The following is a 26,932-nucleotide window of genomic DNA, read 5'->3' as shown; positions in this document are numbered from 1 at the left end:
TTCTATATTTAGGTGCTCATATGTTGGATGCATAGATGTTTACACTTGTTCTCTTCTCCTGTTGGATGGATCCCTTTATCATTATATACTGATTTTCTTTGTCTCTTGCTACAGTCTTTGTTTTAACGTCTATTGTGTCTGATATATGTATTTATATTCCAGCCTTTTTTTTTTCACTTCCATTTGCATAGAATGTTTTTTTCCATCCCTTCACTTTTACTCTGTATGATGTGTCTTTAGATCTGAAGTGAGTCTTGTAGGCAGCATATAGATGGGTCTTGGTTTTTTATCCATTTAGTTACCCTACGTCTTTTGATTGGAGTATTTAGTCCATAAATATTTAAAGTAATTACTGATAAGTATGTACTTATTAAATATTATTTTGTTTGTTGTTTTCTGGTTATTTTTGTAGTTCTTTTCTGTTCTTCTTTTCTCACTCTCTTCCCTTGTGGTTTGATGGCTTGCTTTAGTGTTATGCTTAGATTCTGTCCTCTCTATTTTTTGTGTATCTACTATAGGTGTTTGATTTCTGGTTACCATTGGGGTCATATATATCTTATGTGTATAGCAGGCTATATTAAGTTGATGGTTGCTCAATTTTGAATACATTGTGAAATCATTAAATTTCTACTCCCTCCCTCCACATTTTACTTATATGATAGCATATTTTACATCTTTTAAATTTATCTCTTGACTGATTTTTGTAGATATAATTGCTTTTAAATTGATGTGAAATTAAATACCTTTATTTTCTTTCCACTTAATGAACTCTCTTTAAACATTTCTTGTAAGGCTGGGTTAGTGGTGATAAGTTTTAACTTCTGTTTGTCTAGGGAATCTCTTTGTCTCTCCTTCAATTCTGAATGATAACTTTGTCAGGTAGAGTATTCTTGGTTGTAGGTTTTTTTCCTGTCAGTACTTTGAACATCTTGTGCCACTTTCTTCTGGCCTGCAAAGTTTCTGCTGAAAAATCAGCTGATAGTCTTATAGTATTTCCCTTGTATATAACTGTTTTCTCTTGCTGCTTTTAAAATTCTCTCTTTGTCAGGGGCGCCTGGGTGGCTCAGTCAGTTAAGCGGCCGACTTCGGCTCAGGTCATGATCTCGCGGTCCGTGAGTTCAAGCCCCGCGTCAGGCTCTGTGCTGGCAGCTCAGAGCCTGGAGCCTGCTTCAGATTCTGTGTCTCCCTCTCTCTGACCCTCCCCCGTTCATGCTCTGTCTCTCTCTGTCTCAAAAATGAATAAACATTAAAAAAAAATTTTTGCCATTTTAGTTATTATGTGTCTTGGTGTGGGCGTCCTTGGGTTTGTCTTGTTAAGAGTTATCTATACTTCCTGGACCTGAATGTTTGTTTTCTTTCTCAGATTAGGGAAATTTTCAGCTATTGTTTCTTTAAATAAATTCTCCAACCTCTTCTTCCTTCTTTTTCTGGGATCCCTGTCATACAGAAATTATTACTCTTGATGATGTTGCAGAGTTCTTTTAACCTATTCTTACCTATTCTTATTTTTTATTTTTTTTCTTTTTCTCTCTCTTTCTCTCTCTCTCTCTCTCTCTCTTTTTTAGGTTTGTTTTGTTTTGTCTTGTCTTTGCTGTTCAGCTTGATTGCTTTCCATTATCCTGTTCCAGATCACTGATCCATTCCTGCATTTTCTCATCTGCTGTTGATTCCCTCTAGTATATTTTTTATTTCAGCTAATTGTGTTCTTCAACTCTTTTTAATATTTTGTATCTTTGTTGCAGTTCTCACTGAATTAATCCACTCTTCTCTCAAGTCAGGTATCGTAATGACCATTACTTTGAACTCTTTATGAGAAATATTTCATTTCATTTAGCTCTTTTTCTGTTATTTTGTCTTGTTCTTTCATTTGAGGCGTATTCCTCTGCCTTCTTATTTTGTCTAAATCTGTTTCTGTATATAGTAGGTTAGCTGTGTCGCTTGGTCTTGAAAGTAGTAGACTTGTGTAGAAGAAGTCCTGTATTGCCCTGCAGCACAATCCCCCCCCTCGTCAGCAAAACCAGGTGCTCCATTGGTGTCCCCTGTGTAAGCTGCATGGGCCTTCCTGTTGTGGCTGAGCCACAGTTGCTGTGGGCATGGTGGTAGATGGGACTGGCCTTCAGCCCAACTGTCTACAGTAACCTACTTTGCCTGCTGTTGGGGCACTGGACAGGATTTGTTCCCCACACTGTTGAGAGGCCCAGCTGTTAACTGCCTGGGCTAACTGGTAGTTGGGGCCAGCACTCACCCTAGCTGTCTGCAGTTAGTCTCTGCCACCACTGTTAGCATACTGAAGAACAAGGGCTGGCTCCATGTGCAGCCAGCTAAGAGGCCTGGCTGCCGGAACTGCGGATGAGCTAGTGTATGGTATTGTGACAGGGCAAGAGCCACTTTGGAAGGCTGTCTGCTGAGATGGGTTTCTTGGGTGGAGCAGGCCAGTAGGAGAACACTGGGGCGGTGAGGACCAGCTGTGGTAGCAGTGTAGATGGGAGAGTGTTAGAACTGTGTCCAATTATATAGATCAGGGAGTAGAAGAGAAATGGCACCCACCAACACTTTAGCTCCTGGAGAAGTCTCCTGCAGATCCCTGCCCCGTCAACATATTCTAAGATTAGTCAGTAAATCTTCACATATACCCCAAGCACCTTCAAACTCCTTTTTTTTTTTTTAATGTTTGTTTATTTTTGAGAGAGAGACAGTGCAGGCGGGAGAGGGGTAGAGAGAGAGGGAGACACAGAATCGGAAGCAGGCTCCAGGCTCTGAGCTATCACCACAGAGCCTGACACAGAGCTTGAACTCATGAGCCATGAGGTCATGACCTGAGCTGAGGTCGGATGCTTAACCAACTGAGCCATCCAGGCACCCTGAAACTGCTATTTCTATGCTGTGTCTCTGCCAAGTTATTTAGTGTGCTGGTTCTTTAAGGGCAAGGACTCGGTTTCCTATTGCCCTCCAGGTCTCCAGGGGTTAAGCTCTGCTGGTTTTTAATGCTCCTGAAATTAAGCCAGATGATTTTTTAAAGCCATACATTATGGGGACTCATCTTATTAGTGTGGGTCCCCAGGGCTGGAGGTCCCTGGTGTAGGGTCTAATCCCCTCACACCTTCTTGTTTGTGATATCCCTCCCACTTGTGGTTAGTTGCTTAGGGTTTGGTTCCTGACTGCATTTCTGTCTCTCGCATCTTTTTTTTTTTTTTTAATGTTTTTATTTATTTATTTTGAGAGACAGAGAGTGAGAAAGGGGGAGGAGCAGAGAGAGAGGGAGACAGAGGATCCAAAGCAGGCTCTGAGCTGACAGCAGAGAGCCTGATGTAGAGCTCGAGCCCATCAACCCAGAACATGATCTGAGCCGAGGTCAGAAGCTTCACCAACTGAGCCGCCCAGGCGCCCCTTCTCACACTTTTTTTTTGATGTGGCTTCCTCTACAACTAGTTGTGGAAGATTTGTTCTGCCAGTCTTCAGATTATTTTCAGAATTGTGTAGATGTAGTTGTTGACTTGGTGTGTCCATGAGATGAGGTGAGCTCACTATCCTCCTACTCTGCCATCTTTCCAATCTCCAGCTTTTTGCCAAATCTTAGAGTGCTGGATCCCAAAACAGTTGTCTCAGAATTTTTTACACTGCCTGTAGTTTTTTCAGTAGTCAGATATTTATTTCTTCTGAGTCTGTTGTGAGTTATTTTTTCAGAATTTTTGGAAGTAGTTGTTGACAGTATTTACTTTAAAAAAGTTGTTATTTGAAAGAACTTTAAATTTATAGAAGAGTTGCAAAGCCAATACAGAAAGTTCCTGTATACTTCTCTTTTCCTAATATTACCATCTCACAACCCATGGTATATTTATGAACATTAGTATAAAACTGTTAACTAAACTACAGATTGTATTTGTACTTTCTCAGTTTTTCACTGATTCTGCTCCAGGATCCAGTCTAAATCACAACATTGTATTTAGCTGTCATGTCTCTCTTGGTCTCTTCTACTTGGTGGAGATATTTTTAGTCTTCCGTTGTCTCTCATGAATTGACACTTTTTTTTAAAAAAATTAGTGATCAGGTATTTTGTAGTATGTCTGTCAACTTTGATTTCTCTGATGTTGGGTCAGATTAGACTGAGATGATGGGTTTGGAGGAGGAATTCCACATGGTGATATATATGCCCTTCTCATCATATAATATCAAAGAGTAGAGTATATCAACAATACTTTCTTTTTTTTTACTTGTGATACTAACTTTAGTCATTTGGTATTTTATTTTCCTTTTAATCCCCATCTGGAGTGATGTCTTCACTCATAATATTGCTTGCATGTATCTTTTCGTGAGGACTTTTACTAGAGATTTGTGTATTTTGTTGGATTTTTTTTTTCAAAGAATCAGTTTTGTCTCAGTTGATCTTCCCTGTTGTATCTTTCTTTCTCTTTTATTATCCCATTCTTATTTTTCTTTTCTTTCCTTCTTCTGGGAGACAAGACTGTTTTTAGATTGGACTGAAATGGATATAGAATCTTTGGTGAGAGGGACACTTTAAAATCTCTAACCAAAGTTTTGTTTTTTTTTACAGGAATCTGTGTATTCGTTCAGCTGAGATATGATTATATAGTGTGGAGGTTGAGGAAGGGTTCCTAATGTGAGACAGTATGTAGAATTCCTGATATTTAAGCATTGTTTTCTATCTGGTAATCTCAGTTAAAGAAAATAAAGGCATTAATAATTTACCTAGCTTATTGTAGCCCTGTGTTAGAGCTCCATTAATAATTTTTAAAAGCATAAGAAATAGTTGAATTACTGCCCATACTTCCTACTGCAAATGATGAAATTTACTTTTTAAAAAGAGCGATTAGGAGTAAGAAGTAAAATAAAGTGAAAATTGATTGAAAATTACAAGTTTTTAAAATACCAGAGTAGAGTAACTTGTTCCCTAGGGAATATTTTTACACACTTCTGTGATTTAGCTGCCAGCTATTTTTCCCTTGATGCCAAAAGAATTTTGTCTAAATCAAGTTACTAAAAGAGAGTGTTAACAATACCCATTTTATATGGCTGTTGTTGAGATGAAATGAGATGCTTTATGTAAAGTATTTACTACACTCCCTGAGGCATAATAAGGTACAATAAGTATTCAGTAAAATTAATATCCAAGTGAAAACTTTTTATAATAACTCCTTAAAGCAATCCAGTTTGTGTAGGTATTTTTCTTTAAACAGGTTCTTATGTAAAGTTTGTCAAGACAGCTTAACCTTTTAACACTTCTTATGAATTCAGTTAACATTATCTGTTATTCTTCAAATCTGTAATGGATTTAACAGGTTGAAACGCCTTTTGGTTGGATCAGTTTGTTGTTTTTTTTTTTTCATCCTTGGGGGTTATGCTTTTTTACTTCCCAAACTCTTGAGAAAGTATTTATAGATGTTTTCAGAAAAATGATTCTCAGCCTACATAGTCTTAATCTTCCTTGATTCCTTAGGTCTAGATTCTTGCCCCCCACCCCCCCCGCCACCTCCTTTTAAATTTTAAGCAACCCTCTCTAAATAATTTGTATGAACAACAGACAGATTGGAAATCAGGGCATTCCAATTTCTTTTATAATTCTGTTTCCTGAATAAATTACCTCATTGGATTCCTGTGAAATAGGGAAGGTTGTATCAGCTGACATTTGGAGGCCCCTTTCAACTTGAAATTTCTGTTTTCCAGTATATGGTTTTATATGAGGTCTAATTAGATTTAAATAAGAAAGCAACTGTCATAAATAGGATGACAATAATGCAAGAGACTTTGACAAGAGACTGGTAAATTGCTGAGAGCACTAGGAAACATAGTTTGAAAACAATGCACAGAAGTAAAGAGAAGATTATACGTTAAAAAACTTCAGAGTAGAGAATACTAACGAACCAGCAATCCTTGACAGATAGAACTCGTTTCCTTCTTCCGTAGATGGGTCTCACTTAATACTAAAATTATTTAATGTAGTCTGAAAGATTATTTTTATCACAATGGCCAAGAGTTGCTAAAAGATAAAAACATATGTCTTTCCTAATTCTTAAATACTTAGTAGCATGTTTGCTCTTAGATATTCACCATACCAGATACTGGTACTTTGAAACTGTGTTCCAGCAGCTGTCTACATTTCTTTTTTTTTTTTTTTTTTTTTTTTTTTTGGCCCTATGATTTTTAACACTGTCCTTTAGCTAAAAATGCTTGCTTCTACCACATAGGTAGTTATCTGATACTAATGTGATTGCTCTTTCCTACAATTTGGGTTAGATAATCTCTACCTCAGTTAATTTTATAATGATTATAATTTTTTTTAAAGCAGAGTAATACACTTTTTCCCTCTTTCAGCTGTGTAGTATTAAACTCATCAGTAAAGGAATTAATTTGGTTGCTATCTTTAAAGAAAAGATTACTTCTTAATGTAAGTTTGGTTATGTGTATTAGGTATATTTTATGCCCTACCACCACCCATGAGCCTAGGAATTTTTGTATGTGATCTCACATGCAATTGTCTTACATTTCCCATATTATAATAAAAATATATAGATTATAGCATTTCCAGTCCTGAGGTAACTTCTTTGAAGATTTCAGAAAATTGAGGCCCATCTCAGCGTTTGAAGAAGTAAAGTTACCTGTCAGACTAATGGAAGATTTTTCCTTGTGAAATCAGTATGTTCCACTAAGTGAGGATTCTTACGGAGCATGAATGCTGAAATACTTAGTAAACTATAGTTAGAATTTCATGACTTTTCAGTTGGGTGAAGTGGATCTCTGCAGGAAAGACAAGAAGAAGGTTTAAGAGGACAGACAGAAAAGACAGCAATGTAAAATGATGTAAAAGGAGAAAAGGAGGAGCTGATGGCTTAAAGATCATGCATCATCTGCTTTTAAGATATAAACTGGGACTGAACTCTTTCAGCTTAATTGTATTCTTATAAAGATGGCTTCTCTTGAGCTATGTAAACACTATAGGAATAATCGCAGTTTCATTCATTTTGAAGAAAAGTGTTTCAGAGAAATATTAGGTTTAAAAGTGGAATGTAGGTTGTAGAATTTTTAAGTAAAGGTGCTCCTTCATATATATATATAAGGAAGAAAACACATGATGTAACCATAGATTGTATATTGCATATTTTTCAGTATTTACTTCACTTGGAAAGATAGAAGTAATTTTGTTCATATGGTAACTTATCTATCTTTCATATTAATATAGTAGAATTGCCAACTGGGACTTTCAGTGCAGTAACAACCTAAAGTTGTTTATAATTTTAATAAATAAAATAGTGTAACTTCATGGATCCAAATGTTGTAGTATAAGAATTTGAATATTTTCAGTAATATATAAAGAGGCAAGCATAAATATGGAAAATAAATATTGTGCTATAAATTTTCTGCAAGGACTTTAGTTTTACTTAAAATTAAAATTGGATATATGAAATTATAAAAAGGAAATAAATAGATATATTTTTAAATGCTTATAAAAGGAATTACTTAGATACTTAAGGATACCATTGAAAACCCTGAGTTTTTAATGTTAGAAGGATTCAGAATTGCATTTCTTTTCCCCAGTAATTCTGTAGTTAACTTTTTAGTGTTGAGTACTCTGTAAACAAAAGCAAAAATTGAAATGAAATTCTCCTCTTTGAATTTGGAACACTTTGTAACATAGCCTGGTATGGCTGATGTATGCTTTCTCTGATGCATCCATGTGTTTGTCATTTTTATTTATTAGTTGTTTAGACCCTAGAGACTTCACTGAGGGAAAAATACAGTCTTAGATAAAGACAAAAATCTAACTCAATCTTTGTTCTTTTGAATCTCAGAGTTTCTGAAAAATGTATTTTAAAATTTCCCAGCTCAGTTTTAGATTTATTGACTTTTTTCCTTGCAATTAATAGTTTTTGTTTCATACATTTTCAATCTCTGTTTGTTAGTTGAGTAAATACCAGGATTATTATCTTCATGGTTAATTATTTTTATTGTTGTAACATCATATATCTTGTGCTCTTTTTCTTTATTCTGGCACATATTAGTATTGTTATATCAGTTTTCTTTTGTATTTGGGGGGATTTTGCTGTGTGTGCGTTATTTAACTTTTTAAATGTAAATTAAGATACAGAAAACTGCACAACACAATTGTACAGCCTAATGAATTATTATAAAGTGAATATTCTTGTTATTACCACCCAAGTCAAGAAATAGAACCATGCCAGCCACCCCTGAAACCTTTATATGTGTCCCATCCCTTCCTTTATGCAAAAGTTACCTTTATGCTGACTTGTAAGGTAGTTCCTTTCTTCTATTTCTTATGATTTTATCACCCACGTGTATATTCCTAGACTCTGTAAGAGTTTAGTTTTGTCCATCCAAAAAATGTTCCTTTGTCCTCTTTATTTCCTGCAAATTGGCAGACTCCTTGGTTCCCTCGGACGAAACTATAGATACTTTGTTCTTTCATAATGTCTGTTTTTTCACTTGTTTTGGATATAAGCAACCACTGATGCTGAATACTGACATCTTTTGTTTAATGAGGTTTATAAAACTGTCACTTTATTTCTATCATTTTGTTTTAACTCCTACCTGGAAGCAATAATTTTATAAAGACATGCTTCCCTTCGTCTACTATTTGGTTACCCAATGGTGAAGTTCATATAGGAAGGGTAAAATAACTGCTCAGTTTGTTCTTTACCCATTTGTCAAGATAATGAGTTGGGTTGTTGTTATCCTCAGAAAGTGACCAATTAGCCTTATTCCCCCAGTATATTATGATGATCTTATAGACCTAAATACATTTGATTTGTTTCTATTCATTGTGGTGTTTTACTAAAGTTTAAATTGCTTCCATTTGGTTAGGTGGCACCATGGTCTTTTTGAGAAGATCCTAGTCATCCTTGCAACCTTTCTTGTTACCTAGTGTGTCAGGATGTGCCAGACTCACCTTGTACATTTTCTTCCCTGGACCATGTAATTAGCTACTCAATGAAAAACTTAGTTTTAAATACACAAGTGGTACATACATTCTTGAAAAACTTTGAATGTTCCAGATCCTTTTCTTAGGCTTTCTCTTCCCAGAGGTAATAATCCCTGTTATTATTTGCTTAAGTGTCTTTACAAACCTTTTCCTAGGTCTTTTTATGTTTACATACAGAAATAAGTACAATACAGAGATTGTTTTCTTTTTTATGTGATTTTTTCTAACTTTTGAAAATCATAAATGATGTACATACTTACTAACTTCTTTTTTTATTCAATTATATATCTTGATAATTTTTCTGTTAGTTTATACCACATTCTTTTTAAACTGCTACTTAGTATTTATTTAGTATGGTCCTACCTCATTTTATTAAACCCTTCTCATGGTGTATATTAGGTTGTTTCCAGTTTACCCACTAATCCAACTCTTGCTTTTTATCATGCATGAATGCAGATGTTTGTTTGGAGCCATAGAGTACATGCATTTAGAATTTTGCCAGTTTGCCCTCTGATGCGCTTGTTCTTCCACAAGCAGAATGTGAGAATGCCTGTTTCTCTGCCATTCAGCAATACTTGCTGTTAGGAAATCTTGCCAGTCTGAAGGTAAAACATTTCCTCGATTTCCCATTGCCTTTCTCGGGTGGGAATAGGGGAAACTAGAAGGTGTTCTCAGGTGAGGGCCGCAGCAAGTCTTCTGGTTGCAGCGGTTTCCCTTCTTGAGCTCCGCTGCCTCTCATGCCCCGCCTTAACGCCCCAGAGGGTCACACACACAGAGCTGCGACTCATCTTGCTTCAGAGACTGACTCTTGCTCCTCATGTCCTGGATGGTTTTATCAACTTTCTGTGCTGTCCAGCTTTCGGTGTCTGCCACTTCTTTGCCTGTCTTCCTCTACTCCCTTCCCATCCTCTCCTTGTAGCATTTCATTCTCTTGTGCATTTTTGCGTATAGTTTTATTTTCCCACACTGTCCTGTCTTCTTTCCATCTTTTTTCAATTTCTTTAAGTCCAAGGGCTACCGCCAACAATGGGGTACTAAAAAGTAACCTTCCTGTCATTTCCCAGATTTACAGTAGGGACAGGGGACTGCATTTAGTTTGCTGGAACGCTACTTTCATTTAAACATACGGGTAAAGGGAAGGTTTCACTAAGAGATTAATGTACCCCTTGTCATATATCAGTATCAAGACTTTTGAGAGTTCCAGCCTAACTTTTGACGACTGTCAAAAATTTGGTCTGCTGTTTGAGTTAAAAGCTCATTTATTTCATAGGCTTCAAAAGCTTTGATTTTAAAATGACAATCAGTGCTTTTTTGGTCTCTTTATTCTCTTCTCTAATATATTAAAAATGCTTCCATTTTGTTCCTATTAGTACTTAAAATAATAGGTGGTATTTATTAATTGTTTATTCCTACACCAAGCACTGTGTTACATGCTTTCTTGCGTTGTGCTTAATCTTTACCACATCCTCACAGCCATGAGGTGTAGGTACTTTTATTATCCCCACTTTACAGAAGAGGAGATCGGAGTGAGTACCAAGAGGTTAAGAAGTGCCTGCCCAAGGTGACATATTAATGCAGCCAGAACTCAAACCCAGGCAGCCTGACTCTAAAATCCTGGTCTTAAGGTCTATGCTAAATATTTCTTTTGGTCCCTATCATCTCAGCTGATTGGTTTCATTATGTTGGTAATTTCATTATGACTTTTGTAGACATTTGCCACACAGTCCTGTTAAGATAAAATAATTAGCGATATTTCTAAAAATTCATTTCTTTTCTCAGGGTTTATCTCTTGGGACCAAGGTTCTTAGATGAAAACTAGAGTTTATTCAGATGACCAATTTAGTCAGTGCTTTTGTGTATTACTAACTTGGTATCATTTCAGTTTATTTTCATTATCTGTCAGCCTAATAGAAATGCTGTATATTTATAATGTTTTGTATAGTTATAAAAGTGTGTGGTGATTTAAAGATTGAATAATTATGCCTAAGAGTTTCTGAATTCAGCTGTTACCTTTCTAGGGAGGACAGCTTAGTTATTAAGCACTAGGAATATCTGTGTTTCTTCTAGACAGTGTGTTACCCAATTCCAGCTTACCTGGGCCTTTTGGGATCAGAAACAAATGGCAAGAATGCTGAGAATATCAGGAGTGGAAGTTTTCCTGGTGCTGAGCAGGGAGAATAGACTTTGGTCATGAAAAGAATTTTAGTAGTCTAATTTTCCAAAAATTCAGACGTTTCTCATTCTTGACTGATTTTTGTTTGGCCCTAGGCAAAGTTAAAAGAAAAAAAAATCTGGTGTGTTCCAAATAGATGAGATAGGTTAGATCATTATTTCACCAGATTTAATTTGGATTTAGGAAGGAACTAATAGAAGGTGAGCAGAGCAGTGTATGTGACATTATAGGAACTCATTGCTTTTGTTAGTAATATCAAAATGTAGATTTTGTATCTGAGATTTTATAACTGACAGAATTATTATACCTATATTTGTTCAAGTACAAAAACCTTCCCCCAGACTATCCAGATAATTAAAGAAAGAATGAAAGAGTATTAGAGAGATGCAGGGAGGGACACTAATATGTAAACATCATTGCCTCAACACTTTTCAAAAATGTTAGAAAGTCTTTTTATCCTACTGTAAAGAACAAGATATTTTTACGATGGAATGGTGATCATGTATTTTCTGTTGTTCTCTCTGTAAAATAAATATTAACTCAGAGGGAAAAAAAAGACATTTTAAAGTGAGGTGAAAGATTGCCAGGAGGAAGGTATACCTTTGACCGCATAATGGTTTGATTTGAGCATTAGTACTGGAGTCAGAAACTCCCAACTTTGGGCCAGACTGTTGGGCTGTGGCTTTAGGCAAACTATTTTTTTCTATTTCATTTACCTCTTTCTGTAATTAGAAAGCCTGACATTCACCTACACTTGTTACCATGTTTAAAACTTGCATCTTAGGGGCGCCTGGGTGGCTCAGTTGGTTGAGTGTCCAACTTCAGCTCAGGGCATGATCTCACAGTTCATGAGTTCGAGCCCTGCGTCGGGCTCTGTGCTGACAGCTCGGAGTCTGGAGCCTGCTTCAGATTCTGTGTTTCCCTCTCTCTCTGCCCTACCCCCACTCATGCTCTGTCTCTCTCTCTCTCAAAAATAAATTAAACATTAAAAACAATTTTTTGATAAATAAAACTTGCATTACAAATAGTGCCTTGGCTAAGTAGGAACTTACCAAATGTCACATGAATAATTGAGGTGATTTTAGATTCCTTTGCAGCTGTAAAGGGATATAGAAATACTGAAACATATCTCACTAAATGTCTAAAATTTCCAAAAACCTTTGTGTTTGCATGGGAAGCAACTCAGTGGCAGATCTCTTAGAGAATAGCACCTATTAGTCCCTTCAGAGAGTAATAATATATAGAGTTTATGTGTACTGTCAGATTATTATGGGCATACTTGTAATGGTCCAGACTGAATTCTGACCAAATCCTCTAGTAACAGTTTGTGGCAAGTCAAATTCAAATATTTTTAACCATCAGTCTTAAAAGTCTTGAATTAATGGCCTCATGTCTACTCTAAAATGAAAGTAGTATCGTCCGAGTATCAATGTAGTATTTACGATTAACACTTTTCTCATTTATTGAAATGACATCTAATGACTACATTAACTATCATAAATATTAATTCAGCTATGATATGAAAAAAATTATTCTTAAGTTTAAAATGCTTTATAAATTGATTAGACCAATAGAATATTAACAGCCATATTTTGGCATTCTTTGCTATTTTTCCATAGATAATTGTATTCTCAATATTTTTTGTTATACCTTGTTTTAGTGATCGTGGTGGAGAAGACCCAAACCAGAAAGTAATCCATGGGGTTATTAACTCCTTTGTTCATGTTGAACAGTATAAGAAAAAATTCCCCTTAAAGGTAAAAAGCCTCCTTTAAAAACATAATCAAACCTTTAATTTTTTAAATTACTTGTTCTCATTTTTTAATTAAATTTTAATTGATTTATTTAGTTTTATCAGGAAATCTTTGAGTCTCCCTTTCTGACTGAAACAGGAGAATATTACAAACAAGAAGCTTCAAATTTATTACAAGAATCAAACTGCTCACAGTATATGGAAAAGGTAAGAAAGCATATTATGTTAAATGCATCATCTCTTATATGTCAGGCATGGTTTTATCTAACATTTGTTTTCTTAATTAAGAAAGTGGAAAAAGCTTTTATTTGTTTGATCATTACTCTGGGTTATAATTAATGTGCAATTCCTCCTATTGATAAATCATTGTTCTTGCTGTGGCATTTTCCATGAGAAAAAGTGCTATCCAATTTTCATCATGGTTGATGCTTTTTGATAAATCCTGATTGCTTGATTTGCTTGCCTTTAAAATTAATATTCACAGTCTTGGCTAAAGGATAAACTATATTTATGCTTAGTAGATAAGTTTAAGGCATAGGATAAACATAGAAGCGAGGTATGTGGGTTTTTATCTTTTCTTCTTTAAAATGGAAGTGAAAATAAGGAAAAATATAATAATTCTAGATATTTGGATAGGTTACTCTTTGGGTCTGTTCAACTTTTGGAAGACTGAGTAAAAGCTCCAGAAGAAACTTTAATTAATCCTTAAACCAACATTTATTGATTACCATATTTAAAGCTGTATGTGTATTTTCTTGGTAAAGGAATAGTTATAAAGTCAGCCATCATATAAGATGTATTAAATTTTTAGCCAGGTTTTTTCACTTGCTGTACTGAATTTCAAGCATTTTATTATAGGATGATATCTGTTAGTTTGTTTAGCCAAGAAAAATAATGTATTATAAGTGGAATAATTATAGACTGGCCTCCATAGATGACAGGTTAAGAAATATCTGTACTTCCTGATACATTATATATTCCACAAAGCCCAGGTCTAGAAGTCTGAGCTCTTTTATTCTCTTCCTACTGTTGTCACTAGCTCTGGTACCTTGAGTAAGCCTCTGGGACATGTTTCTCCATCTATTAAGAGGTTACATTAAGTCAGTGGTTCTTAGCTCCAAGCCCTTTTTGCATCTTAGACTCTTGTTAAAGGTTCTAGGTCCAATCCTGAAAAGTATGCACAGAATATCAGTGATACGTACACTCCTTGTTACATTTGGTTCACAAGGAGGCCCTTGGCAAAAATACTGTATTTTCACTTAGGTAGAACCATACACTGTCTAGAATGTGGGATATCTAGATTAGATAAATTAATGGAGACAGAAAGTTGTTGAGATGTTACTGGGAGGAGAGAATAGAGAGTTATTGTTTAATGGTTAAAGAGTTTTTGTTCGGTGTGGTGAAAAAGTTTTAGAAATAGTTGCACAACACTGTGAATGTAATTAGTGCCACTGAACACAGTCAAAAAGTGGTTAAAGTGACATATTTTATGTTATATATATTTTACCACAATTTTGAAAACACTAATAATGTAATACACCCAAACCATTGAATTATATTTTAAATGGGTAAATCATACAATAAGTAAATTATATCTCAAACTGTAAAAAGGAGGGCCTTTGGAAATTATGTTTGGGAAATAGCATATATAAAAGTAGTTCATTTAATTTACAGACTAATGTAGCCGTCCTACTTCTCTTTCTGTATTTTACCTGTAGTTTTGGCCTTTCCTCCCCAGCTATAAGTGATTTTGTAACTATTTGAAGCCTTGCACGGAGATACTCCACTCTTGTCTACCTTCCTGTTGATACGTACCCTTCTCCCAATTGTCATTATTTTTTTTTTCCTTTACTCATCCTTCCTCACCTCCAGACTCTAATTCCTGTTGCATTTAGTTAACCCATAAACACTAAAGTCACTTACAGTGCACTATAATGATTAATAGGCATAATCCTTTTAAGGGATATTTTTGTTTTGAAAGAAAAACTTACTGACCAAAATGACTGTCTTCGTTGATTAAATATGTGCTATAAACATCTTATAGGCTATTATTATTATTATTATTTTTTGAGAGAGAGACAGTTCACACATATGCACATGAATGAGCAGGGAGGGGCAGAGGAAGAGGAAGAAAGAGAATCTTAAGTAGGCTCCATGCCCAGCACAGGGCCTGGAGCCCTATGTGCGGCTTGATCTCACAAGCATGAGATCACTTGAGCTGAAATCAAGAGTCGACGCTTAACCAGCAGAGCCACCCAGATGCCCCATCATCTTTTAGTCTGGATACTTTTTTGGCTACCTTTGGTTTCTGTGTCTGCCCTGAACTCCTGGTTCCACAGGGTAGCAAAGATAGGACCATGAATCTCTCTTCCATCTTTACCTCATTTTCATCAAAAGGTATCTGAGAGGTATCCAGGAATGATGTCTTATTTCCCCTCTCAACATCACCTTTCATCCCAGTATTAGCTTCTTTTTTTTTAAGTTTTGTTTGTTTACTTTAAGAGAGAGGGAGAGAGTGTGAGCAGGGGAGGGGCAGAGGGAGGAGGAGAGAGTAAATCCCAAGCAGGCTGCATGCTATCAGCGTGGGACTCAGTCTCTAAACCATGAAATCATGACTTGAGCTGAAACCAAGACTTGGATGCTTAACCAACTGAGCCACCAGGCACTCCCTCCCCCCAGTATTATCTAATTATGCCCAGACAAATCAGTAGTACTCCCTAAAGGCTTACCTATACATAGTTCTCTGGGACCTGTTAAGTTCAAAAACTCTAGTTATATAGCTTTGCATTGCAGGGTATTTTCAAAGTCTATACTATGCTAGCATGATTTTTATTGCAAATGCCGTTTTGTTTTGAGGTAGAAATTAGCCAGATTCTCTAGCTTTTATCTTTATTAGCTGGTTCTTATTAATATTAATCAGTATATTGTTTGTAGCCCAAAGTTTCTTATATAGGATAAGCTTTACTAAAGATCTTGATTGACATATTTAACTAAGACTAAATATATTTGACTGTCAAAAATTTTAATGAAATCTTTAATGTGATAATTAATGTACATACTGTTTACATTTACATTTTATAAGAGGAACCAATATAAAATAATTAGATTAATCTACTTGATCCAGTTGATGTAAATTATTTTTTAGTTTGATAGTTAAATATTCATAAAGTAACCACCTGTTCTATTTTTTAATAATTTTTACCCACTTTTCCTGTTGCATATTAACTTGCCTTTAAAATGAAGACAAAATGTAGACCACTTAACTTTATTAGTTCTTATTCATAAGATTTTGGTGAAATGTAGGTGATAGCTAGTAGCCTAAATAAAAAATTGAAATCATTTATAGAATGTGGACTTACGTTGGTTATATAATCTTTATTTGTTACCTGGCCATATTTAATTGAGCCATTAAATTGAGGCTACCTAAGTTACTTACTGATAACAGGTTTTTCCTCATAGTAGGTCATGACTGTAAGAATATATTTCTAAAGGTTCTAGGTAGATTAAAAGATGAAGAAATTCGATGTCGAAAATACTTGCATCCAAGTTCATATACTAAAGTGATTCATGAATGTCAGCAACGAATGGTAGCAGACCACTTACAGTTCTTACATGCAGAATGTCATAATATCATCCGACAAGAGAAAAAAAATGGTAAGTGATATGAAACAGTAACTATGAATAGATATTAAATTATAAACCCACTTTTTACATCATCTTCAAACTTCCTTAGATTTCAAGTATTTTTAGTAATAGTCTCTAAGATATTCGATGTGCCTTTTTACAGATTTTTAATAATCTACGTTGAAAGACTGTTTTGGAAAAGTATATGTTCAAAGTATATTCCTAAGTCAAAAGTAAAACTAGGAAAATGTGTTTGCACATTTTTGTGTATCACAAGGGCTAATTTCCTTAATACATTAAGAGTTTCTAATAAACAGGAAAAAAAGCAAAGAAGATGAAGAGGAAACGTGAATAGATTGTAAATACACGGAGATGCTTAATCTCACTCAAAATAGAAGAAAATACAAAATAAAGATGCAATGAGATGCTAGTAATAAGCAGTAAAAAAATGGGATTTTTTTTTAAAAAAGACAAAATAGCACTAAAAATTTTCACTAGCAGGGAGTAAACATAACAAGATATGTGCCAGACTTACACAAAAAACTAAACATTGGTTTTTTAATGTTTTTTTGAGAGAGAGAAAGTGTGTGTGTGTGTGTGTGTGTGTGTGTGTGTGTGTGTGCGCGCGCGTGTGCGTGCATGAGAGAGAGGTGTGGGGAGGGGCAGAGAGAAAGGGAGACACAGAATCCAAAGCAGGCTCCAGGCTCTGAGCTGTCAACACAGAGCCTGTTGTGGGACTGGAACCCATGAATTGTGAGATTATGACCTGAGCCACAGTCGGACGCTTAACAAACCCAGGCGCCCCAAAAAACTAAACACTGTTGAAAGCAACATTGATTTATAGATCAGGAGAATATACTCAAAACTGAAGTGGTTTGATTTTTGTTTGTTTGTTTGTTTGTTTTAATTCTGAAAGTTAAACTCTTAGACTAAGAAAAGTCAAAACAGTCTTAAAGACCATAATGGGAAGACTGCAGGATAGCATGATTTATGATAAAACTACAGTAATTAAGACATCGAGGCATTGGTGTAAGGGTAGAGAGATAGACCAATAGAATAAAATAGCATAGAAAGAACCCATGCATACATACAATAGATACTTGATTTACGACCAAAGTAACACTGTAAAGCAATGGGTGAAAGGTATAGTCTTTTTAACACATAGTGCTGAGTCCATTGGATAATCACTTGGGGAAAAAAGTAAAATTTGATCTGTACCTCAGACAGCATGTCCAGAATCAGTCAATACATTGTAGGCTTTTGACCTAAATGTAAAACAGTAACACTGTGAGAATATAATGTAGGAGAATAACTTCATGACCTTGAGGTAGGGAAAGATAATTTTAAATAAGACACAAAAAGCACTAACCACAAAGGAAAGATTGATCTAGTGGACTGCATTAAAATTAAAAACGTTGGGTCATTAAAAGACCATTAAAAGTATCAAAAGACAATCATAGGGTAATATATTTGCAATGACTGAAAAAGGTTTATGTCTAAAGTATAAAATGGTCAAGAAATTTGAACAGTTACTGCAGAGTAGAGGGTATCCAAGTAGCCAGTAAACATATACAAAGGCCCTCAATCTTATTAAAATAGGGGAATACAAATTAACCACAGTGATATCAATAGTCACATTTTGATATAAAATTTAAAAAATTGAATATAATAAGCATTAGGAAATGTGTGGAGTACAGAGAGCTTGTTATACACTAGGCTCAGAATATAAATTGATGCAACTGCTTTGAAACACTGACATTGTCTCCCAGATACATAATCCCCTGCCCAAACTGTGTGCAAATACGTACAAAAAGGTACAAGAATGTTCATTGCAGTGTTATTTGTATCAGCCCCAAACCATAAACAGTTCAAATGTTCAATAACAGAATAGATGAAGTACAGTATATTCATACAATGAAATATTATAGAGGAGTGAAAATGGACAGATTACAGCTACCATACAAAATGTAGATCAACCTTATAAATATGTTGAACCAAAGTAACCAAACATGAAGGAATTGTATGATTCCATTTTTATAAATCAAAACAAGCAAAACTAATCTGTGGGTTGGTAGTCATGACAGTGATTGCCTTTGAGGAAGAGCAAGAGGAGTAGTGATTGGGAGGAGGCATGCAGGGAACTTGTAGGTGTAGGAAATGTCTGTTTCTTACCCAGGGTGATCACGTGGGTGTTTATGTGTTCACCTATGACAATTCATTTAGATACATGTTTGCACACTTTTTATGCGTGTGTTATATTTCAATAAAAAGTTTAAAAATACTGCACAGAGACATCATTTTCACCTCTCAGTGGGAAAGATCAAAACATTTGATAACACATTGTTGGCAAGGGAACTTCCTGCTGTTGGGAGCTGTGTTATAAGGATCTGTTTAGAGGATGAAGCTTTGACATAACAATCCCACTTCCAGGGATTTATACTACAGATATGCTTGCTAATATACAGGTTTAGTAATTGTAATGTTGTAATAGCAAGAGATTGGAAACAACCAAATTTTCATAAATTTGTAAGCATTTGTAATATAGCCATATAATGTGCTATGCAGTTATAAAATATGTGAAATACACTGTGTAATGATATAAAAAGATCTCTTAAGTTAAAATAGTGTGTTATACAATTGCAGATAATACATAAAACGGGCTACACTTTTTGTGTAAAAAGATGCAGAGGAAAGACTATCTGTATTTGTTTGAATGTGCATGAAACATCTTTGAAAAGGTATTAACTACAGTATTCCTTTCCTGTAGGAAAGGAGGACTGGATGGTTGGAGATGGGTGTGGGGGACTTTCTCTGCATTCTCTTGTAACTCTGCATTTTGAACCATATATTACCTATTGCATTAAAATATTATTTGAACTCTTTGGAAATTTAATAATCAAATTTTCTTTTTCTCTTCAGACATGGCAAATATGTATGTCTTACTTCGTGCTGTGTCCACTGGTTTACCTCATATGATTCAGGAGCTGCAAAATCATATCCATGATGAGGGCCTTAGAGCAACCAGTAATCTTACTCAGGAAAATGTGAGTTATATAAGGAGCTGGGATGTTTTTCTCTTAATCAGAATATCATGGAGTTTTTCTTTTGACTTCACTATTTTAAACAATGGCAGAAGAGTCCTACCATGATAACAAATGAAACATATTTATTAAAATATGTTTTAAACCTATAGTTTGTTGTCCTTATTTTGGAATTACCGTATTATTAGAAAGTCATTGAATGAGATAGGCTTCTTAGTTATACTGATGTGTTCATTTAGCAATTGTTAATTAACTTCTCACAGAAAAATAAGTTTGCTGTTTGTAAATGATTGTGTTTCTATGTAACTGGCATTAATAGTTATAGTAGTAATGGTATCTATCAAAGGCAGTATAGGCAAATTACAATTTGCTTTCTTTATAAATGCTCTGAATTTGGTAGTCCAGGAAGCAAATTTAAATTGAAACAATCTTCCCTAAATATATGCTTACTACCCAGAATATCCAGCAGTATCCTCATGTTCCTAACACCCATCTTTCTGAAGAGTTCCTTGTCAGTCAAATGACCGTTTACAACAGGGTGTCTTTCTTCTCAATATGTGTTCGTATCATCAAATCTTTTTGGATCACCGCCTTTGTTATCACTAGTGATGGCTTGACAAATAAGATAGACATGACATGAAATGTTACTTCTTTCTTTTCCTGAAGTAGAGCTTTTGGCTCTTCATTTGCAGTAATCTCTATATGGATATCATTGTTTAGGAGCATTTATTAAATGCTCATCACTCCAGTGATTTTTATATCCTGCCACAGTAATGGTTTTGCCACACTAATAAGTTTTCCATTTTTGTAAAGCCTAGGTTTATTAATCTATATTTTTTAGATTCTGGGTGTTAAATGGTACTAGGCAAAGAGGCAGAGATTGGTGTCAAGGACAAGGGGGTGGGAGTGTAAGAGAATACATTTGTAGTAGACCCAGATAATTTTAGCTGACATAGTTCCCTCCATTAAGATCAAAAACTCACTTTGCACTGCTAGATACTTCTTCCCTCTGAGATGTAGGGAATTGTACTGCTTAGTTCCAGGGGTCTCTGTTTTCACAGATTCTGGCTTTTTAGCTCTCCTTTCCCTCTCAGCCTTCAGTAGCTTTGAAGGCAGTTTTTGTTTATATTATCCTCTATGAAAGTGATAGGCCTGGTAGTTGAGAGGCTGTATCTTGTTACCCTTAAGATACGGTATTCCAACACAGAAGTGTTTTTAGTCGGTTTTTCTGGCAAAAGAACTAGAGTCCTGCATTTCAATGATGTTGAATGACAAGCTAATTTCCATACCAAAGTTTTAGATTTTTAAAGCCATCTTAGTTAAAAACATTTTTGAGGGTCTATATGTAGATATATATCTAGATATCTAGTTATCTAGATATCTAGATATATAATGTGTATATAACATTAATTTGCTTGGGAAAAACTTTACACATAATGAAGCAATTCTTTAGTGAGCCTAATTTTATCCTTCTTAAAATGTGATTTTGTACTTTGTATTTCATATTTGTAGATGCCAACACTATTTGTGGAGTCAGTTTTGGAAGTACATGGTAAATTTGTTCAACTAATCAACACTGTTTTAAATGGTGATCAGCACTTTATGAGTGCATTGGATAAGGTAACTTTTTAATGTGTATATATAATTCTATTTAATCACTATTCTTTAGGCAGTTTCAGAATTTGAGCTTCTAACTGATTATGTGTATGACTTCTAATCTAGACAAAGTCAGAATTGAAATATAACTTTTCTTTTTTTCTTTTTCTTTTTCTTTTTTAATGTTTTTTATTTATTTTTTGAGAGAAAAAGAACAAACAGGGGAGGGGTGGAGAGAGGAGGGAACAGAGGATCCAAAGAGGGTTTTGCACTGACAGGTGACAGCAACAAGCCCATTGCGGGGCTTGAACTCACGGACTGCAAGATCATGACCTGAGCCAAAGTCAGACGCTCAACCGACAGAGCCACCCAGGCGCCTCAAAATAAAACTTTTAGATTAATAACTGAGTGGTTAAATCAAATGTTTGAATTATATGGGAATTGAATTTCCCATGAGTATGCAATATAGGGGAAATTTTTAATAAACTAGTATCTTCAAAAATGCATGTGTAATTTTAATATTCTTTAGTAGTGATTTTTCCTTTAAATATAATACTTAGGCTACTATATTTGAAATATTTGAAATAACAATGATATTTGAAAGAAAAATAAATACGTTTTACAAACTTTTGGATTTTAGTATACCTTAAAGGAAAATTTGCTTACATAGCTATTGTAAAATTTTTTAAAATGTAGTCTTATTTTATCTGTGTTCAAATAGCAATAATGAGTTATAGAGAATATTTTCAGTAGGAACAATATATATAATTTTTATGTAGTTACCATGAGGAATAGAGTTAGAGAAATTTACCCTGTGTTAAATATGAAAACAAGAACACTACCATCAGAATGCCGTGTTTTGTGTGAGCCACTAATTTTTGGATTTACAGATAATAACATTCTCTGTTGAACCATCTGCACTTTTCCCCTATTCCTGGGGACTAATTATTGGTCTGTTTTCTTATGTAGGCCCTTACATCGGTTGTAAATTACAGAGAACCCAAGTCTGTTTGCAAAGCACCTGAACTGGTAGGTTTGATGATTGCTTAAAAATAATCTTATGGAAAATCAGTATTAGAAAAAGAAAACTGAGGAGAACATCAAATTAATTTGCTTTTGTAGTCTCTTTCAGAAAAATAGATGAAATTAAATTATTAAAAATAAAAGTGATTATATACATTGTGTATAATTTGGCATATATTTAAGGAATGCAATTGGCCATATGCTGAAGCCTTTTTTGTTTTTAAGGAATAACTGAAGGAGAAAATATTCCATTTTATGTTTGGGGTTTAAAATACGTTTGCTTTGAAATAATTTGCATTAGGGATTTTTTTTTATCTGAACTCTAAAAAAAATTGATGGTAAGTTTTTGATAGCCTAAAAGAAAAGTACTTATTTAACATAATAAATTACAGAGCCTCTCAAAACTCATCTAGGTGTTCTTTTGAAACTTACATTATTTGTATCAATGCTTTATTGGTCACTACATGTTGATTAGATTTTTGGGTTGTTTCTACGTGTTTTTGTTTTTGTTGTTGTTGTTTTGGTTTTTACCTTAAGACCTATATTTTAAGGTCATGTTCATGTTTTTAAAATAAAAGCTTTAGGATGCCAGAGACCCTGTCCATTGATCTTATTTTGTATTTTTGCCACCTTGCCTCCTTTGAGGCATGATATGTACAGAAGGGCCCTTTCTAAAACTTACTGTCAATTTCTACTTCAGCTTGCCAAGTACTGTGACAACTTACTAAAGAAGTCAGCGAAGGGGATGACTGAGAATGAAGTAGAAGACAAACTCACGAGCTTCATCACTGTTTTCAAGTATATCGATGATAAAGATGTTTTTCAAAAGGTAAGTTATAAATAAGGAAGTTATATTTGTGTTTCAGTCTGCTTTGATTTAGTTTTGAACTTTAAATCATCAGAAAGGAAGTAATCTTTAAAAAAATTTTTTAATGTAGTTCTACGCAAGAATGCTGGCGAAGCGTTTAATTCACGGGTTATCTATGTCTATGGATTCTGAAGAAGCCATGATCAATAAATTAAAGGTAATTTAAGCCTGTGATCTAATAATGTCCTAAAAATTATTCCACTAGCACATAAATATATTTATTTGCAACATTATATGTAGTAACGAAATCTTTCATCAATAGGTGATTGGTTAAAATGTAGAATGTATATTTGTGTGGTGGGATATGCAAATTCTGCATTGAAAGGACAAAATCCCTCTCTATATATTGATATAAAATTATCCACAAGATATAAACAGTGTTAATTTTACAAAAGACTTGTATTACTTATAAATGAATACACCGAAATTATTCTTTTAAGTACAAGTTTGGAGTACAGTTGATTTCCTTTGTAAATATTTCTACATCATTTTAGCTTATGGACTGATGAGATAAGTAGTAGCTGGTTCTTATCCTGTGTTATTCAGTAGTTGATCATTTTCCTATATAGTAGACACAGAATATAATATGTGGTCCTTTTTAAATATATCAATAACTTTTTAAATTTTAAAAATGATGTTAACACAAAGCGTTTTGTATCCCAAGATTAGAGATCCAAATTTTCTGACCTGGTGATGACAGAGTTTTAAATAATTTCAAAGAGGTAGATTTCAATAGACGGCATTAAAAATATGTCTAAATACCCTCCTTTTTAAATTGACTACTGGCTCAAATATTCCCAGTCATCTTTCATGTGTGTTTAATACTATATATAAACCTTAAAAGGTGTCTTACATATAGTGGACATTTTGTAGTGTTGAAATAGGATATATGAATTTATAGAAAAGTTTTTGTTTTAAAGGGAAATTTATTGTTTCATAAATATGTGTTCTCATTTATTCTGCATTTAAACAGAAAAATTTTTTTGAAAGGTTTTGTTTTGAATAGCTGCTTTAGATTATGAATAATATAGGCCTCTGGTGTAAATATACAAGCAGGATGTTTGACTGTAGACCTATCACATTCTTTTAATAATCAATGTGGTTTTTTATTTTTATTTTTAAAAACTGTTTCTTTTACAGCAAGCCTGTGGTTATGAGTTTACCAGCAAGCTTCATCGGATGTATACAGATATGAGTGTCAGTGCTGATCTCAACAATAAGTTCAACAATTTTATCAAAAATCAAGACACAGTAATAGATTTGGGAATTAGTTTTCAAATATATGTTCTACAGGTATGACTAACCATTTCAAAAACTCTGATACAAAGGATTAATAATGGATGCCTGATTACATTTCTTTCAGTCAGTGGATGCTATCTTCTAAAGTTACATGTTATATTGATTTGGAATGAAATATGTCATGATAGAAATGTTGATGGGCTTTATCAACATTTTAAGGGAGATTAAAAAAAAAGGTGCTTTAGTTGCTTAAATCATTTTAAAAATATTTACTTTTAAGTTAGATATTTATTTGTTTAACTTTTTTCCTCGTAGGCTGGTGCATGGCCTCTTACTCAGGCTCCTTCATCTACATTTGCAATTCCCCAGGAATTGGAAAAAAGTGTACAGATGGTAAGTTTGCAGAAAATATATTAGAAGACCAAAGAAATTTTAATAATTGTCTTCACGTTATATTTAAATATTTTTACAAAGCCTTGAGGGCTCATGTGATATAAAAGTATATTCACAAATTATAGTTAGTCTGCCTTGTAGGAAAAATGTAAATTATTGTGGTTCCTAATATTAAAACTAAAATGCTAAGGCAGTGCCTCGGTTGCTCAGTCAGTTAAATACTAAGTTGGCTAAATGCTAAGGGGTTGCCAGGGTGGCCAAGTCAGACTCTTAATTTTGGCTTAGGTCATGATCTCAAGGTTAGTGAGACTGAGCCCCATGTCTTGCTCTCTCAAGGTAAATAAACTAAAAAAAAAAAACTAAAATGCTAAGTGTGTCATCCAGTTCTTTGTCAAGTGTGTCTCATTTTTATTAAATCTGTTATCTGCTCTTAAGCAGTTTTAAGTTATAGAAATTTTGATATTAGAAGACAGCTTAGAACACAGTACTTAAAATGATCATTTTCTAATTTTTCATTCAGTTTTGGAGCCATTTTTGAGCCTCCACATTTATCCCCTGTGATAGTTATTTTTATTTCTGGACTGTGATTTAGGTAAATATATGGAATGTGAAATAACCTAGAAAAAATGCTTTAAAGTGCAACTGTAAATAAACCTTACAATGCTTACCAAAAAGCTTTTAAAAAGACTGTAGAGACTGTATCTTTACAGCTTTATTGAGCTATAATTCGTATAACATATGTCTTAGCCTGTTCAGGCTGCTCTAACTAACAAAAGACCACAGCCTGGGTGGCTTATAAACAACAGAAATTTATTTCTCACAGTTCTGGACGCTGGAAACCTAAGAACAGGGTGCCGGCGTGATTGGGTGAGGGCCATGTTCAGGCCACAGACTTCTTGTGTCCTCACGTGGTAGAAGGCGCTAAGGAGCTCTGTGAGGTCTCTCTTCTATTAGCACTAATCCTGTTCCTGAGGGTTCCATACTTATGATCCAAGCACCTCCCAGAGGCCTCATCTCCTAATACCATCACATTGGGCATTAGGATTTTAGCATAGGAATTTGGGAGGGACACAGATGTTCAAACCATAGCACTATACAATTCACCCATTTAACATGTACAATTTCAGTGGTTTTTAGTATATTCGCAGTTGTGCAACCATCACACAATCCATTTTAAAACATTTTTATTACCCCAAAATCGCCCCTCCAAAACCCCCTACCCATTTGTAGTCATTCCTCATTTTTCCTTAACTCCCTTCACCACTCCACTCATCCCGAAGCAGTCTACTTTCTTTCTCTATAGATTTGCCTATTCTGGACATCTCATACAGAGTCATATCATTTGTGACTGACTTCATTCACTCAGCATAATGTCAAGGTTCATCCCATGTTATAACATGTATCAGTAGTTAATTCCTTTTTATTGCCAAATAGTATTCTCTTGTATGCATGTACCACATATGTGTCCATTCATCAGTTGATGGACATTTGGTTGGTTTCCGCCTTTTTAATATATGCATAATGCTGGTGTGAACATTCGTGTACAAGTTTTTTAGTGGACATGTTTTCATTTCTCTTGCAACTAACCCTTTTTGATTTACTAACTCACCAAAAGAGGTTTCTTATTTCTTGACTGATTAGAAGTTTGGGTAACATTTTTTTCTAGAGAAATCTTCATTATTGTTTATAGTCCCTTATTTGGACACTAACTTGAGGTTGTTCATGAACCAGTGGGTTATGCATACGTTATGAAGTTAAAAATGAAAATGGTATTTCATTACACTATTCCCTAGAGATATATGTAATGGATATTTTGAGTCATGTTTTAAAGTAAGTATGTTTTTTGTTTCTTTCAAAATAAGCATTATAAATAAAATAACAGTACAGGCTTTGGAATCATAGTTTTTTATTTTATATTCCTATGCTGCTATTTACTATGTATGCTCTGTGACTTTGGGCACATAACTTTCTAATATTTTAACTGATAAGAGGACTACCTCAGAGTGCTGATACAAAGATAAAATGAGATCATGTAAAGCACTTAGCCTGGTGTATAATAAGTACTCAATAAATGGTAGCTAATATAGAAGAAGTAACAGTTATAGTAGTAATGGTAATAGCAGAGTTAGAGTAGTGTAACCAACCAGGTAGATTTCAAGATACGAGGCATAAGGTAGGCTTTCAAAATAGGAGTTGAACTTAGGGACTTCTTGCATCTTCCTTAGAAAGGCATGGTGGCACGACCATCTTAGAAACTACATGAAGAAAA

At 34.5% G+C, this 26,932-nt stretch overlaps 1 protein-coding gene across 7 annotated transcripts in view; it reads left to right on the top strand.

The window, feature by feature from the left end:
* CUL2 (cullin 2) overlaps positions 1–26,932 on the top strand; it is a 157,420-nt gene that overhangs the window by 114,713 nt on the left and 15,775 nt on the right. For all 7 annotated transcript variants that reach the window (XM_049626973.1, XM_049626974.1, XM_049626971.1 and 4 more), the window contains 10 exons: positions 12,787–12,883; positions 12,976–13,086; positions 16,371–16,533; positions 19,423–19,547; positions 21,057–21,164; positions 22,110–22,169; positions 22,864–22,992; positions 23,102–23,188; positions 24,172–24,324; positions 24,586–24,663. In XM_049626973.1, the coding sequence (XP_049482930.1) occupies positions 12,787–12,883; positions 12,976–13,086; positions 16,371–16,533; positions 19,423–19,547; positions 21,057–21,164; positions 22,110–22,169; positions 22,864–22,992; positions 23,102–23,188; positions 24,172–24,324; positions 24,586–24,663 (1,111 nt within the window). The remainder of the gene's footprint in view (positions 1–12,786; positions 12,884–12,975; positions 13,087–16,370; positions 16,534–19,422; positions 19,548–21,056; positions 21,165–22,109; positions 22,170–22,863; positions 22,993–23,101; positions 23,189–24,171; positions 24,325–24,585; positions 24,664–26,932) is intronic.

This window comes from Panthera uncia, chromosome B4, assembly GCF_023721935.1.
Source record: "Panthera uncia isolate 11264 chromosome B4, Puncia_PCG_1.0, whole genome shotgun sequence".
NCBI classification, from domain to species: Eukaryota; Metazoa; Chordata; class Mammalia; order Carnivora; family Felidae; genus Panthera; species Panthera uncia.
This window is presented reverse-complemented; position numbering and strand designations above follow the sequence as displayed.